General features: G+C 32.4%; 1 protein-coding gene across 7 annotated transcripts in view; it reads right to left on the bottom strand.

Moving 5' to 3' along the window:
* The window catches only part of LOC129802926 (protein Teyrha-meyrha), a 124,332-nt gene extending 111,315 nt beyond the window's left edge, over positions 1-13,017 (bottom strand). For 6 of the 7 annotated variants that reach the window (XM_055849157.1, XM_055849161.1, XM_055849158.1 and 3 more), the window contains exons 1-3: positions 12,534-13,000; positions 7,465-7,701; positions 7,211-7,385 (exon numbers count right to left, since the gene is read on the bottom strand). In XM_055849157.1, coding sequence (XP_055705132.1) covers positions 7,211-7,385; positions 7,465-7,701; positions 12,534-12,650 — 529 coding nt within the window. In that variant the 5' untranslated portion in view covers positions 12,651-13,000. Of the gene's footprint in view, positions 1-7,210; positions 7,386-7,464; positions 7,702-12,533 lie in introns of all 7 variants that reach the window. The other variant, XM_055849159.1, reaches the window with a different exon arrangement.
* Positions 13,018-17,497: the final 4,480 nt, after the last annotated feature.

Below are 17,497 nucleotides of genomic sequence, written 5' to 3'. Positions count from 1 at the left end.
ATTAATTAAAATATTACTCTATCGAGACTTTGTAGTAGGTATTCTCATAGTAAAAATTCATAGAATTTCCCAAAAGATCTAAAATTTTTATTTTTTTAAACTCAAAATTGATATTACAGATAAAATGTTTCATAAAACTGTTTGTAAATGCTTGAATTCCCTATAAGAACTTTACGTAGTACTCCTAAACCGTATAAGCGACTAAGAAGTTCGTTAAAAGTCTGTATTTCTTCACAAACTGTTCGTAACGTGATCGCTTTACGAGCATTTTTGTTACGAACATTTGGGCGTAAATTTTGGTTTGTCTAGCTAAACTTTATCACCAAATAACAAAATTTTACGAACATTTACAAACCAATGTTTTTAAAAGCACAAAACTGAGGTTATAAAGAATATCAGCTAAAATGTTCATCAAGTGATCATTTTATGAACAATTTTTCTAAAAAAAAAATACAAACTTTTACGATTTTTAGTGGGTTAGGGGCGACCGGGGCAGAGTTAGCCACGCGTGGTATAAGACAGTGGGATGTTATAACCTAGTGAAGTAATGTTGCACTGTCCCAAAGTGTCACAATAACGAGGCGATAATGCGGGAAGAGCCGACACTCATTTCATCCCATCATTTCTATCTAACGATACTAGAGATTCGATAGTGTCGAATCGATACTAGCGAGAGCAAAAGTTATCATTTCACCTCAGTTTTTCTTTCAAATTATACGGAATGAAAAATTTAATTTGCTGGCTTATTCTGCCGCAATCTCCCCTACACGTTTCCCGAGCATTTCGTAAGTTCTCAGAAGGAATTCAAAAGCATTTACAAAAAATATTACAAAACATTTTTTTGCAATTTAAATAATATTGCAGACATTGTAGGGCTTCGGGAGAATCAATTTTGCGTTTATATTATTTAAAAAAATGTAAATATTTGAGAAGTGAGAACTATGTCGTATACGTAGTTGTACAAGGGCCCATCAAGCCTAATAAAAAGTGAAGCTACTTTTCACTTTTCCTTGTAGAAAGTTTGCAGATATTGCACCGCGACTTAAACAAATTTGCTCGTGGTTCTTGTATTATTTCGGCGAACATTATGAAATATGTATTTTCAAATAGCTTTTAATACACGATTTCGAATTATATCAGACTGATAAGTCAATTCTCTTTAGGAAAAAACTTGCCAATAGTCTTCAGTGCTTCTATGCAAAAACGTATGGAAAAATGAAATGTCGAGAGACCCCTGTAGTTATGCGTTAATTCGGTAGTTGTTTTTGAAACTGTCCAAGAGAGTGAGTGGGACAACTGTATGGTACTACAGTGCCCGCTCTCTAATCCGGATTGGCGTAATTTGGACGACTTGTCGACGGTTGCATTTAAAATAATTTTGAGGTTATGTATGCATGTGTTTTCAGCAATGAAAATGAATTATCCTGTGATGTTTTTGTTTAATAAATGAAGTATAATAGCATAGAATTCTCTAATTATGTCTTTTTAAGCCTCTTTAAAACTTTTATTCTATTTCTACAAAAAAACTTGTATTATATTATCGAGACGTTGAACAAATTCAAAAAATATCATTCAAATGTCAAAATATATATACAAAATAAAAGTTAATCATGTTAATCATTGCAATGCAAAAGAAATACACTGAGCTATCTGATATTTGGCAAATTGGAACCGAAAATGACACAAAAAAATTTGACAGGGGATTTTTTGACTTTCTCTGTGTGTTTGACAGCTGTCAGCTCAATATCGGAAAGCCAAAAATCGGAGAACTCTATGTGTTTGCAATGTCAATGAAAATGAATGAAAGCGAATTCTACTCATCTCCCTCACTCTCATAGGGAGTTTTGCAAACGTATTCACAAAACAACAGCTACTGAGTCAGCTATATTATGCTCAACGAAGAATAATTTTTGTTTTGTAACCATGCTATTGAAACTGTCTATGAGCCTGAGAGAGATGATTAGATCTAGATTTTATTTACTCTCACTGCAATCTCAAAAACATATTTACAAATCAAAAGTTATTGTGCGTTATGCCCAGCACACCATAAATATCGTTTTGTAGATATGTTTTTAATATTGCAATTAGAGTGAGTGAGATCTAGATCAAGTCATCTCTCTCACTCTCAAAGGAAATTTTGAAAACATGTTTATAAACAAAAACTATTGTGCGTTGGGCATTAGACACAAATCGAATCTAAAATTGTTTTATCTTCATTTCTTTTCGAAATAAATGTTTCATGACGTTTTTTGCAATTTTATTTAACTTTTTAGTCCTTAGATAAATTTTAAAATTATCTTTTACTGAGACTTCCAATAAACCAAATAAACTTTAATGTTGAAAGTGAACTCTTTATTACTAAAACACTTCCGCCTCTCAATGTACCTCTCTTTGCAATTGAGAAACCCCTGGAATTAAATCCCCCATTTTTCAAATCACCTACCACCACCCTCAAATCAATTTACAAGCAACACCAACACATAAATTAATTACCAAATGGGGCAATATTTGACTTGAAAAGTAGACCATTATGAATTCACTCTTGTTTTCCCTGAAATCATTTGAATCAATAGCAAAAGATATTGCCCCACAGACTCTGGTTTTAATTGAACATTAGCATAATTGAGAAATTGAGATAATTTCCACGCAGACCAAGTCTATTTTGAAGTATCATAAAAATCTGAAAGAGGGTTATAATAGTTTACCTCTTAAGGCGATCAAATCAAATAGTTAATCCGTGAAATTCAATCAAAAACGTCCCCCAAAAAAACCAGAAACACATTTTATAGTCTTGTGAGTTTTAAAATATGAAATTTAAATGCTGAGAGCCTTTAATGACTCACCTATTGATAATAATTTAATATCATAAAACAATCATTGGAAATCATAAAAATTAAATGGAAAAGCTTTTTGGATTTTTTGGTTAGACTTGAAAATATTATGCGGATAAGTTTATTTTTTATCTCAAATCCACTCCTTTTTTTTCCAAGACTCCCAATGACAAGAGGGATCATAAACGAAAAAAGAGTGTTTCTCTTAAATGGAAAAGTGAACAAAATATACGTGTATTTAAAAACAAAAAAAAGAACTCTTGGAGAATTCGAGAAGCGTTGAAAAATTACATTTGTGCAATTAACATTGGTGAATAAAAATCAGCAATTATCATCACATACTTGTGGCATATTTTCATTTTATAATTGAGTGGATGAGAGATGAAGATTCTTGAAATGGTTTTAGCACAACAATCTTGTAATGCTACATATAATATTCTGACCACGATATATATTCCAAAACTCAAAATGCTTCAAACGGAACAAGTGAAACTTGTCCCTGGTACGCCTTAAAAGGTCGTGGTTTGTTCAAAAATACTCACAACATGAATTTGAAAGAAAATAAAGAAACACAGAAATGAAAATGTCTTCTGTGTAATAATTTAAATAAATATTTTACCAATGGTGTATCTCTTTCACCGTTTTTTTTTGTAGCTCTTAAAGATGGTAAAAGGAGTCTAGACTTCCAACTTCTTGGGAGTTTGTGGATATAACAAAGAGAAACTCTCTCATACTCCTCTTCATCATTGTCGCTGATTGAGTGTTAATAAAATTAACTTAAAAGAAGTAACAAATAAAAAAAGGTATTGTGTCTACCAAATCGGCCATTTTTCATCCAACAATATCACCATGAAAATCTCACAGAAAGTCTCTAAAAGACATTCTAAGAGATAAGAAAAATGGACAAAAAAAGTGGAAATGGTTTGAAAGATTATTTGTTGATTTACTAATTTTCACATTCTTTCATCCTTTAATCTCATCTCCTTTTTAGATAGACCAAAAAAAAAAACAACAACATAAAAGTAGCCCCCAAACAAACGCCCAAAGGTTGATCTTCTCTCTCTTAAGATGAAGACCGATTTTCAGAAGGTGCTAAATACATTTGAGTAGTTCTTAGCACGCTTCACCAATAAAATAGAGACGATTCTTTTTGATCATTCCCCACCCTCAGAATTTCCAGAAAGAGACAGAAATAAGAGGAGGCGGTTCGCTTATTCTATCAACACTGCAACCTTTTAAGTTTTATATATTTTTTTCTTATTTTTCTACCGCGAGATAAGATAAATACCATGAAAGAATAACACTGAGAGAAACAAAGGAGAACCCAACAGGGAAAGTAAATAAACTTTTGTACACAGTTAAAAACAAAATTACGACGATAGGCATCATACTGTAAAAATATTTCAACATTCATTAAAGATAAACTTTTAGTTAAGGTTTATTTATGCATGTGAGGTTATGTTGAACATAACCTAAATATCAAGCGTTAATTCTGATTCAATAACATCCACAGAAGATCATTTTATAGGATAGATTACAAAGTGGTTTCACTTAAAGAATTCCAATGTAACCTCCCTCTACTCAGACCAATATAATGCTGATTTAATATTTAAGGTTATGAGCAAGAGATAGATAACTACGCCGCTAACGGTTCACTCGAGTGTAAATGTGCCGATCTTTAGTATAAATTGTACCGATCCGCAAAAATTTCGTAATTTAGCAGAAATTCCGCGACACAAATTTAAACGAACCACACAGTTTAAACGAACGCTAGAGGGAACTGGGGTAGTAATAAACAGGGGTAGTTGTAAACACTGTGATTTTTTCATCCATTTTAAGACTCCAGAGGATAAAACCCATAAGCATTCATAGATACCATGGGAATGTATGTCCACAGATGAATTGGTCAATAAAATCCTAATATACTTTAAAAATAAAAATCATTTTTCCCGAAAATGTTGATATTTCGATTATTTTGTCAATTTGGATTTCCACCTGGAAATTCAAAACTGTGTAATATAATCGAATTGTAGTAATATCAATCAGTTCTTTCCTACATCTTTTAGAATTATATTAATGCATTTACTACACTGAGAAAAAAACGGGGGTGCGATTAACTTTTTTTCTCATAACTTTAACACTTTGTAGGTGTAAAAATATATCAACATTTTTTAATGTTAATTTTACACCTTTTAAGGGTAAAATTAACATGAAAAAGGGTAACTTTAACCCCTAATACACCTAAAAGCATAATATTTACACCGATTTCGGATCAATACTGCAGGGTAAAATAAACATTTCCGGAATGTTATTTTAACTTTCTCAGATTTCTCTCAGTGTAGAGAAATTGAGATTCTCATTATTTTAAAAGGATTAATAATTGGTCAGAAAACAGCATTTGGGGTAGATGTAAACAGTCAATTTCTTCATTTCATTCGTTTGACAGCTGCATCTCATGGTGGGAAATTTTTCGTTGGGTGTGTTCAATAAGAAGTCACATGGTGTCAAAATATGGGGAAAATCCATTTAAAAATGTCTTTGATTTGCATGCTTTTAGTTTTTTTGCTATTTTAATTAATCTTTGTAAAAAGTGTAGTGATTTTTTGAAAAATATAGTCTTTATATATCTCTTATGTAACTAAAATAATTGAAAGTGGTGCAAAGTTAATTTTAAGGGAGGAAAAAAGGGTGTTTACATCCTCCCCAGAAAGTGTTTACTTCTACCCCAGGTAATTTTGTGAAAAGAGAGAAATGCACAGTGACACAAATTTTATTTTTATGAAAAACTCAATTGTTTTCCAACATCCGCATTACCCTCGATGCATTGCCTATACTCAAGGGTAAAACATGAGCTGAGAAAGATTTTCCAAAAAATCACTTTGTGCTTGGAAAATCACCTAAAATTCGCATCTATCAAAAATGTTTACATGTGCCCCAGTCTCCCCTATACTTCATAAGAGTGAAACTCACATTTAAATCTGCCGAGTCATCGCTAAAATCGCGCCAATCCTCCGATTTTTGCTAAGAAACATGCCGATCTGTCGATTTCTCGCTAAATTGTGCCGATCTGTCAATTTTCAACTCCAGTTTGGCTAATTTTCCCGATAGACGCTGACGGCTAACTCTGAAAGCCACTTATTCATCACTTGGTTATGAGTTAAAACGTTGACAAGACTGTGATTTTTCAGACAAATACACTTCGAAAACAACTTGATTTGCCCGTCATACGACGATTTAAATATAAAAATACAACTAGAATAAAAATTCAGACATTTAAACATTAAGAGGTTTTACTATCCAAAATATGTCCTACTTAAATATTTTAGGTTAAAGCAACATAAGTTAATTAACCTCTAAATATCTTTGAAATGTTTCGGAAAATTTAAAATTATTGCAATTTTTTGCCATTTTAAATGGCTTTTTTGACACTTAAAATTATATTATACCTAACCTCACAAATTAGAAAAATTCTCTAAAAGGATGCCCACAAATTCAATCTTAAAGGATTTTATGACAATTATAAAAGCTACTTAAACTTTGTGATATGACGTATCACTTCAAATTATTCTTCGAAGGTTTAAGATCATTATAAATGTAAATAAAACAGTTTTCTTTATTTTTCGAGTTCCTAAAGTGAGAAACAATTTTTTTTAGGTGAAACACTATTTCGGAATTATTTTAGGTTAGGTCCAACATAACCGCAATTGCGATAATAACCCCTCTTTACTATAAAAAATACTCAAATAATAAAACTTTCAGCTAGAATGAAAATTTTAGGTATGTCATTATGTAGCTAGCCGGCTTAAATTTCTGGTAGAATAATGCTCTACATTTTCTAATTCTACTCTCAGATTAAAATGTCAGGTTATAATTTAATACCTTTTATAAAAAAGAAGATTATAAAAAATGCAATTATTTGTTTTAAATTATATTTCTATATATTTGGCTCACTTATTGCCAAATTTGGAAACATAGTTCCTCATATTCGTAGAATTTCGAAGTTTGTTCAATTCAGTTTGAACAGACGTTTGAAGGTTATGATATAGCTTAACCCGAAGTTGTTTTATTAATCACTGAAATTGCAACATTTCACAAACAAATTTTAAAAAGCGATATTTCAAAGACATATTCTCTTCAAAATATACTTTGATTTTAAAGGTTAGGTCTAACTTAACCTTACATTTTAAGATAACCTTTTTCCCTCTAAAAAAATTGTTGACTGTATTTCGCAATTGATAAAAGAAAGACTCTTTACATATTAAAATAAATTTTCTCTTCTGAATATTTCAGGTTAAATCCTTCTTGAAAATTTAGCAATGGCTATCGTAGTAGTTTTCCAGTAAACTGTGTACAAAACCATTCAAAAAAATAGTACTCACGTCGAAATCCTGGTGTCTCTGGACTCCTCTCTGGCGAACAAATCCTATCCCGATCACCATCTTCACTTGTATGCCCCTCGAGAGATTCCTCTTTAACAGGCGGCGACAGCGACGTACACGCTGGACTCGAGGAATCTGTCCGAAAAGATTCCCCGCCGCTCGAGAACATCATATTCTGACCACACCAAAACAAAAAAAAAAAAGAAGTCACAGAAACGAAATAAAAATCAATTGAAGAAGATTGCAATGCCCACCTGCTCCAATCCGGACAGTCCAACGCACTTTGGGGGCGCAAAAGCTGATGGCAGGGGTAAGTTGGAGGGAAAGGGTTTTACGAAGGCGCCACCGCCACCAAAGGGACTACCATTGGCCCCACCTGCTGTGCTTACGGCAGGATTCAGTGGATGCAGGAAGTGCGGCGGAAATCCGTGCAACAGATGCGCCCCATAACTCCCCAGGGCAAAGTGATGCAGATCCTTAGCATCGGGGAGCTAAATTGAAAGTCATTGTTCTTTAATTTAGCAGTAAAAATGGACTATCAAATTACTTTTATGTGAATGAATTAGAACAATTTTTCTGTATAATTTTAAGACTAGTAAAATTTTGGTTTTTAGCGTAATTCCTGGTTGTAAATTAGTCAAGATTATTTATGTAAAAAAATCTTTTAAAGTATTTTTAGACGAAAAAAGAATCATACTAATTCTTAACCCAACATTTTTAAAATTAGTGACTGAACTTTAATCCTTTCATGGATTTTGCTAAGATTTTTTTTAAATGTATTTAAATTATTAGACATATTTAATTCGATCGGATATTTTAGTGTAAAATTGCCGGGATATCTAGGCTTTAAAATTGTAAAATATTTATTTAAAATTCGAAACAGTTATAGAAAAGGATCTATGTCTACAAATTTAAATAAGATTACTTAAGTATTTTACCCTATAAATTAGGAAGAAAAGAATCTTAAAATATAAAATAAATCATAAAATACTTTAAAATTAAAAATAACATGACAATACTCAATTCATTCTTATCAAAGGAGACGTTTCAAAGGAATTTATTAGATTTGGAAACATTCAAAATATACAGACTCATTATTACAACCCTTAGAACCTTCAGAAAATATCTAATAGTAAGTGACTATAAAAGCAAAGAAAAAGAATTATTATTTTGTTTAGCACTATTCCTTGTAAAACCAGTCATAAATGTATTTTTCATTAAATTCGCTACTTTAAAATTTCCATTGAAATGATTATTTTTAGAAAATGTTTAAAAATAATCCCATGTATTCCACCTTAAATTCCCTGTTTAAAATATGTTGAAGAGTTTTCGGAAGATAAATGAACAGTGAAAAAAATAAAAGAAGATATAATGTAAAAAAATAATTTAGAAGACTCCGCAAGGAATGTTTCAAAATAAAGAGTCACTGTGATACATGAATTATTACGCCTTCTGTTTTATAGAATTAAGTAAAAGTGAAAAGAAATTAAGAATTATTTTTGAGAATTTAGAACCATCATTTCGGCGCTAAATTATTATATGACCAGTATAATGATGATCTTTTTTACTTATTTAGATGTTGTCTAGGCAAATATTTCTTCGATAACACAATGTCATTTCGTATATTAATGAGTTCTACTAGGACGTACAATTTACAAGAATATTACATAAATGACTGCTTATATAATTTTGTATAATACTGCCCCCAGAGCCACAATAAACACAAAATCTTGCTGATGTTTTCATAACGCTCCTTGGAAATTACAAGGGGCCAACTCACTTTTTGGCGATTTTGGGGTTTTAATGCACTCAGACAGAAAATTTAATAAAATTTCAGATGATATAAGTCAATAAATTTCTTTATTAGAAAAGTTTTTCAAAATTTTACTCTTTATCATTGCTTTCGCGGTTTTGTTTAGGGGCACAAAATAGATTTATCGCACAATTTTTTGTAAAAAAAAAGGGACTAACTCAAGCAAGTTGATCCCGTGTCATTCTAATTTTATGAAAATTTGCGCATCATTTAGAATGACAAAGAGCTAACTCATAAAAAAAAAACATATATTGAAAGGTAAAAATATGTATGTTTCGATGTTGAATCTTTCATGCTGTCTCCTGAAAAATGGCTCAGATTGAGTTGGCCCCTTGTAATTTCCAAGGAGCGATAAGATCTACATTGATAAGCTCACCTGAGAAAATTATGGTGTGCTGCTAATACTTGCAAAAACATTGTAAGAACCTCAATTTAGGTCTAATATTGAGTAAATACTTAATAGTTATCACTTAACCTAGAATTAAATTTTCAGACACCATAATACAGCCTCTCACATGATTGCCAAATACAGATTGTTGATACCCTTGAATGATTCCTTTTACCGATTTCTTAATGTCAAAAGTTAAACAGTTCTAAATAGCGTATTTCTCAACCGATTTTTGAGTATATTTGGATTCATTGAAATGGGTTTGAAATCCCGGATTTGGGAATATTTATAGCGGTTTATTACAACAAGGGGAAAGTGCCCATGTTTTGCACGGTCCCAAGTCCCAAGCTTTACAATGACTATTTTTTCCTATGTTTTTAAATAAATGTGACTCCGCAATATATTTTAACAACAGCACATTGTCCCCTAGTTTTTAAAATATGGGGGTGATGAGTCATATTTATTGAAAAACATAGGAAAAATTTAGTCATTATAAAGCTTGGGACCGTTGAAACCTTGGCGCTTTCCCCTACAAGAAAATTGTAAAACATCGTAAAACCAAAATTTTATATTAATAAAATTAATAATTTATAATAAACTTGATAATAATTGTTTCAAAGTTATTCGTTATTTAAAAGTACTTAAAAAAACGATCGAAAAATAGGCAAGAGGCTTGATTTTTTAGAATACGGGAATAGAGATTATTGAACTACATATCGCACTTCCACTATTTTAATGGCATTTTGAGGATCTTTCGATTTTTCGTTTATTACAGAATTAGGCAGATAATTCAGTGCACTTTTAAAATCAATAAGTTTCATAAGTTTGTAGTGAAGATTTTTCATAATTTTAGATTTTGCAAACCCTTATGTGGTGTATATTTGATGTTTGAGGACTTATATCTCAAAATAATCAAATGCTAAAAGAGCCAGTAAAATACTGGAAATACGATATATATAAGGATAAAATATCGTTCTAAATAATTTCCAGAACATAATAAAAATAAATAAATAAATACATTAGGGCCCCGCTATAGGCCATCGCTCTGATTTTAATTTAGGTTATAGTTTTTAGTACACGACATGCAATGTTGTCATAATTATTTTAATATTTTTGGCAAACTTTATTGGAGTAGTTGTGATAATTGTGATCCATAATGAAGAGAGCGAGGACAAGTATACCACAATCCCAAAGAAAGTGGAAGCCGTAGAGCAAATTTCAATACTAAAAGTCGTTGATAATTTTAAAAAATGACATGGACTACACACGGCTCTTCGTTATCCGGCTGACTGGGGGACAAAATGACATTGAGGTTTTTTGAATGATCAACGGTTTTATATTTTGTGCAGTGTGAATTTATTTTCTGTCTGACAAAGAACAAGAGAATTTTCTTCATGGTGTGCTTATGTTTCATTTTTTATCACAATTATCCATTAAAAACTTCAATACAATGATAATAATACTTTAATTCACACTGGAGAAACTTCATGATTAGTAAAAATAATTTTGAATACATCAACCGCCAGTGTTTGGCAGCTGTCACCCGGATAACGAAGTGCCGGATAACGAAAAGCCGTGTGTATAGTGCGACTCAAGTGTCAAATCTGGAACCAAATATGGCCTATAGCGGGGCTTTACTGTAAATAAATAACTTAATTATATGCACCAATGGAATATATGATTGTTGAAGAGTAGAACACAAAATTAAATGCCTAATTAGATTAGGATGTATTGTGCAACTTTTTTGTGATTTGATTTTAGGGCACAAGACCAAAACTAGATTAACCCTACTAAGGAATTTGCAGCCTATCTGCCACATCAAATTAAAATCAATGCTTTAAGATGTTTTAGAAATGCTATAGCATTTTATTCAAGTATTTTAATGCTGAATGTTCCTCCGGTAGTTTGTTTTTTAGTCTGGTATAGATCATGATAAACAAAGTAGATGATTTAACCCTCTAACGGGTAAAACCGCCTCCAGGCGGTTTTCACAAAAATCACATTTACAGCGACAATAAAGGTTTAATTTATTTAAAAGTGCTATACAGCGTCCTCTGTAATAGTCTTATGAACATCTCTTGAAAGTTTGAACTCATTTTAACTCTTCGTTTTGTTGCTATTCCCAGTTTTGTGTGACAGCTGTCACAAATATTGCATATATTAGTAATAGTGCAATATTGCAAATATTTGTGCAAAAAAACTCATTTCCAATTTCCATAAAAATACCGATTTAAAATCTGATTAAAATAAATTTATTTTTTACTTGAAGATATGTCATTCTACTTTGTATATTTTATTTAAAAAATTTGAAAAAACTAAAAATGTGAATTTTAAAAGCAAAGAGTTTCAAAAAAATTTTATATTTTCTCACCTAGCGCCTAAACTAAAAGAGATAATGAAGAATGGATGGTTTTTTCGACTTTATTGGATCATAATTATCCTAGAAAACATTGTTTTAGAACTTTTTTTTCGCATATTAAAGAAAGCACCGTTAGAGGGTTAAAATAGGAGGGAAAAGTCCTATTTCAAGGTTACCCCATACTTTCCCCTATCAGGGTCCAGATTTTGCCCTACAATAATTTAAGTAATTTAACATTAAATTGAAAAATTAGTAAGTCTTACTTTAGTTTAGTTTAGTTGAGTTTAGTAAGGGCCCAAATAGACTCAGGCAGATCCTCGAAAGTATTTAGCCTGTAAAATTTGGCAGCAAAGGATTAGGTAAAGGAACTTTATGCAAAGTACCTCTAATCTAATCGGTGATTTTAAGCCCTCAGTCAGTGTATGATAGATTAAGATAAATCTTTACTACCAAATTCTACAGGCTAAATATTCTCGAGGATCAGCCTGAGTCTATTTGGACCCTACAGAAGGGAAAGACGGTTTATTCATGCATGAGGTTTAACCACATGCTTAAATCTCGATCCTTTCATAAGAAAAGTGTGCCTTGGTGAGATTCAGTTTCAAAATGGTTTAATAATGTGTATCTTTTCCTTCGGACTCTTACTAAAGTTTAGTGGTACCGTTTCAAGGACCTTTGTGAATAAAGTTAAAAACCCCTAATCCAATTTGATACCCGTGCAATGATCTCTAGAAACATAAACCGCAAGTAATTGCAAACCTACTTGAGAATGAAACGGACGTTGAATCCTCAGAGCTTCTCCCAGACCACCAGCAGCCTGGGAAAATACTACGAGAGCCGGTGATGGCAAATGTGCCGATCCATAGGCTGAATTTTCCATCTGCCTGACTCTCCTCTATCTCAGTCCACAATATTTCTCACAAAGAAAAAATCACACTGAATATCACTAAACAAAATTATGAATGGTCACTCAATTTGTGTCACATCTCACGCATTCCTCAGTCAAAAATAGTTTTTCTTTAGCAAACTTTGTCACATAATTTTTCCTCCAACACTCTGTGAGAATATCTTCTGGCAGAATTTCAATCACACTTTGTCACAGCGTAGGAAGTGAACTTCTTGGGCAGATTTTCAATAATAAAAAAAAACTGAGTTTCCGTGGGAAAAACCGTGAAAATTTGAGAGAAGGATCGCGTTTGAAGTACGAACAGCAACAGTGTTGACTGAGCAAGAGTTCCGGATATACTAAAGAGTAACTGGTGAATCCAGTTGAAATGGAGGCAAATCAGGGCTGAGATTGAGTCAATTCCCACCTTTTTCCCAACAAGAATCACATCAACAAATAGCGCGCATGTGGCTAAACTAACTTCTTTTGTCTCCCTCTAGCCAACACATCCCGTCCACTGAGCCGGAAAAAGAGGTGGAGAGTATTCTTGAGCGCATCTGCGAATAAAAGAGTGGCAGATGGTGTAGCTGGTTTTTCAGGGAGAAAGAGAATCAGAGACACTCCTTATCACTGAATGGGCGGAGTCGCTAAAATACCCATTTTTCCGCTTCCAGAAAAAGAACCTCTTGGTAAGTAAACGAACAAACATAGCACTATTATTGAGTGAACCAGCAATTCACGCTTTATTCTCTTACCAGTCTGCTTTCACCCATCATTCTCCCTGTCCAGGGGAAAGGGCTCAATTCCACGCCCGCTCTTCCGGGGGGATAACTCCATACGACCCGGAAGCAGTGAATAAAGAGCTCATCCTGCTCACTCTCTAAATATTCCATCACGCATTGAGCCACTGGACACCTTTATTCATCTTTCCCCAGATAGTTTGTACACTTCCGGAGACTTTTTTGGGGATGGTAATCTTTTGAAAGAAAAAGCACTTTCAGAGGTTTTTTTTCTTATCCGATTATACCCGCTTATATAATTATTTCCGCAAAAATTTCGAAATTGTATTATTTCTTGATATCTCTATGGCATTTTTCATTAAAATATTAAACAATTTTTTGTCATTTAGCCACAAAAAATCCTGACAATGCCAGAGGAAGAACACTTGCTGTGTGAGGCCATTTTTTCGAGACACAAAAAACCGTTTTTGTTTAGAAATTTAGATTCGAGCAGTTGTTTTCCCGCCAATCCCGCAAATTATAGCGTTGTGAAGTTAGTAGCATATCAAACAGCCGCCATGGTGCCCGCCAATTTATAAGAAAGTTGGGTTATGATAATTTTAGAGGGAAAAACCGTCTTATCAATAGTGTATTTTAGGGGATAGACGCTTCATTATCAGCTTGGGAAATCATCCATTGGCTAACATCTCGGCACAAAAAAAAGAGGAATAATTAATTTTTTTTCTCTGAGGATTCGCATTTTCTGGAAGTTCTTTACGTTTTCTATAAAAATAGCCATCCGTATTCCATTGAACATAACGAAGTTCTTCCAAGAGATCTTGTTGTAAACCAAAAATTGGAAAAAATTAACATTTTCAAGAATACCAAATATTTTGCTCTAAATCAGGGGATAGTTTAGGGCCTAAACTATCCCCTGATTTAGAACTATACCCCTAAAATAGGTGATTTTTATTGAATAATTTCGAGGATTCTTTTTAATATTTTATACTTTTATACTATATCAATTTATTTTTTTTTATTTCTTTAATATCCAAGATAATAAAAGATATAGGGGAAGTGCTTGTAATTTTGGACACTGAGGGTAAAGGTAAAGTTGGACACTACAGTAGACTCTCGCTAATTCGGCTCTTTTAAGATCGGGCTACTTTTTAATTCGGGCAGCAGTTAAATTTGAAAAAAAAATTGTTGACATTTTTCAAGTTTGATTATGATTATCAAATTAAGCAAATCTGCTCAAACTTGCCATGGTTTGTCTTAGTTCTGATGTGTTTTTGCATTATTAAGGGTTTTTCATAAAATTTACAATTAATATGAGCATGTAAACTCAATAATGTGTGTGCAGATGAATAAAAAATCGTTGCATTTCAAAAACTTTGTCGCACGAATTTCTCTCTAATTCGGGTGACATTTTGATCCCAAATGTCCGAATTTGAGAGAGTCTACTATACCAATTGTTTAAGAAGATTTATGGAAGTGCGTGAAAAATCATAATAGCAACCGATTTAATTGGTTTTCAGAATATAATGGATCATAATGCCCCTAAAATACAATCTTTAGACGATATTTTCCAAAAAATCTCGACAGATAAGAAATTAGAACTGGTAAGCCATATGGCGCAGTCATAAGTCTGAACGCAGAACCTTTGAGGAGCAGCCTGGGCAAAGTTCTATTGAGGAGTTTATTTTCAAAGTTATTTATTAGACCGACTGCGAGATTAGGGATTTAATCCTAAAGTTAGTAAAACTCTCGTAAGACACTCAGTCATTTGAAACGCCAATACAAGGGGCATCCTACCTTAAGCCTGGTGGCGTTATTTAGTCCAATCCGTCCAATCAATGGAAGAATTTTTTGGGTTCCCAAGAAATTCTTACAAGAGCAAGGGAATAATCTAATGAGATTGTGATTAATCTCTTCCTCTGGATTTTGAAGACAGGAACTTTCTACACAAAATTTTTGGTGGAAAGACAAAAGGAGATGCATAATGGGGCCTAGATGCTGTATTCAGAAACGAGGGACGGCCACAATGAGTATGAAAAAGGGAAAATTTCAAATTGATTCTAATATTTTTATGTGGTAAATTCTTCAGTAAACCATTTTTTTTAAATGTGACTCATTTCAATCATAGAGAGTTTGATAGACCTGCTATTAATACCAATTTAATACTCACCAGCCCTGTAATGTTGTTCTGCTTCCGAATGTACACACGAAAATTTGTTATATGACATTGTCATATTGTTATAAAATTCTCCTACTGAAGAGGACTTCTTTTACCATATGAGAATGTCATACGACAAATTTTCATGGTAAATTCGGAAGTCGGATAACATTAAAGGCCAGTGATCATCGAATAATTTTCTTGAATCTAGCACAAAAATAAATTAAATATGGTGTAATCTTTGTTAATTTCGTTAATTTTAATTATCGTAATAGATATGACCTTGGAAACTGCCAAAATCTATGAAAGACTTAAAAAGTTAAATCCTTAATCTCAGCTGCTTTTCACCAGAAATGAATTCAGGGAGCTCTGTTTGCCTTTTCCAGATCGTTTCCTGAGCGTCACGTCGCGTCGGTCGCTTAGATAAAGGGGGCACGCACAGCACATTATTTAATAAATACGCAGCAAACTTTAAATATACTAATTTTTTTTTAATAAAATTTGAACATAGGGGAAAGCGCTCTACGTTCGCATCACTCAAGCTTCAAACAACAAATTTTTTTCAATATGTTTTAATTGAATTTAATTTAATTCATTACATTACATTTTAATAGATAGTTCAATGCCTTAAATTTCCTGATAATATGAGGCATAGGCTAAATCCATTAAAAACAAATATTGAGTTGTTCGAAGCTTGAGTCGTTCGGAAGTAGCGTGCTTTCCCCTATGAGGTTGATATAAAATAAAACGACTGAATTTTGTTTCTGGTAAAACAATTTAATATGAACGAAATTTGAAAAAATGATGTCATTCAAAGATGTAAATGAAAAAGTCTCGATAGGCGGGGGAGGGGAGGTGGGGTTAATTGGAGCTGTGGGGCTACATTGATATATGATCTTTTCGCCTATTTATAAATGATGCTGGTCCTTACAATTATGTTATTTAGATCCACAATTGCTTTGTCTATCCAAATTTCATCTATCAAAACCCAACTTTCTTTATAAATATGCGATAAAATCGTATAATAATGTAGCCCCATCTCCCCCTATGTGAAATTCACAGAGTTCGAGAACGGTTTATCAAATATCGGTTATTTATTGGTGATAGAGGTTCACAAATCATTTGAAAACCATCAATAAATGTAAATAAAAGAAATATTATACAGAAATTTATTTTTTCAATAAATTTAATTACTGATTGCAACCAATTCGGAATTTCAAATCCATTTAAATGAATGTAATCTGAGAATAAATTTAAAAATACATATTTTCCAGTCATTGAAAAAATCGACCATGGTGCGATTTATTTTAACGAAACATACAATTAGGGAGTTAATGGAGGTAATACAGAACGGTGCCTTAAAACTGTTCGTGGGCGTTTGTGAATATCTACAAAACGCTTGTAAATCGTATAATCCTCTAAAAAGTTTGTAAAATTTGTACTTTTTCACGAACATGATCACTTGACGAGCATTTTTTGTTCTTTTACAAACAAGTTCGTACATTTTTGTTTCTTTCGTAAAATTTAACGAACAAATTACAAAATTTTACGAAGATATTTCTGTGCCTTTACGAACATTTATAAACGAATGTTTGTAAAATAACAAAAGATATTCGTCAAGTGATTATGTTACGAACAAATTTTGTGAAAAAGTACAAACTTTTACGAACTTTTTTGTGGGTTATACGATTTAAGACCATTTCACAAGTCCCCAGTAGAAATTCACAAATATTTACGAAAAATTTAACGAAATAAAAGAAAGTACTCTCCCTCCGAACATTCATACCTTCGAATAATGTAAATTTTCTTTTATTTTTCCTAACATATTTAGGCATTTCTGTTAAATATTAGTTAGCTTATTGTCAATTATTGATAATTTCGTGTTAATTATGAACGTTCGAAGAGAGAGTACTTTCCCTTATTTGAATTAGAGCGATTAAAAATAA

This window comes from Phlebotomus papatasi, chromosome 2 (assembly GCF_024763615.1).
Source record: "Phlebotomus papatasi isolate M1 chromosome 2, Ppap_2.1, whole genome shotgun sequence".
Classification (NCBI taxonomy): domain Eukaryota; kingdom Metazoa; phylum Arthropoda; class Insecta; order Diptera; family Psychodidae; genus Phlebotomus; species Phlebotomus papatasi.
The sequence above is the reverse complement of the archived record's forward strand: the minus strand, read 5'-3'. Positions and strand labels throughout refer to the sequence as shown.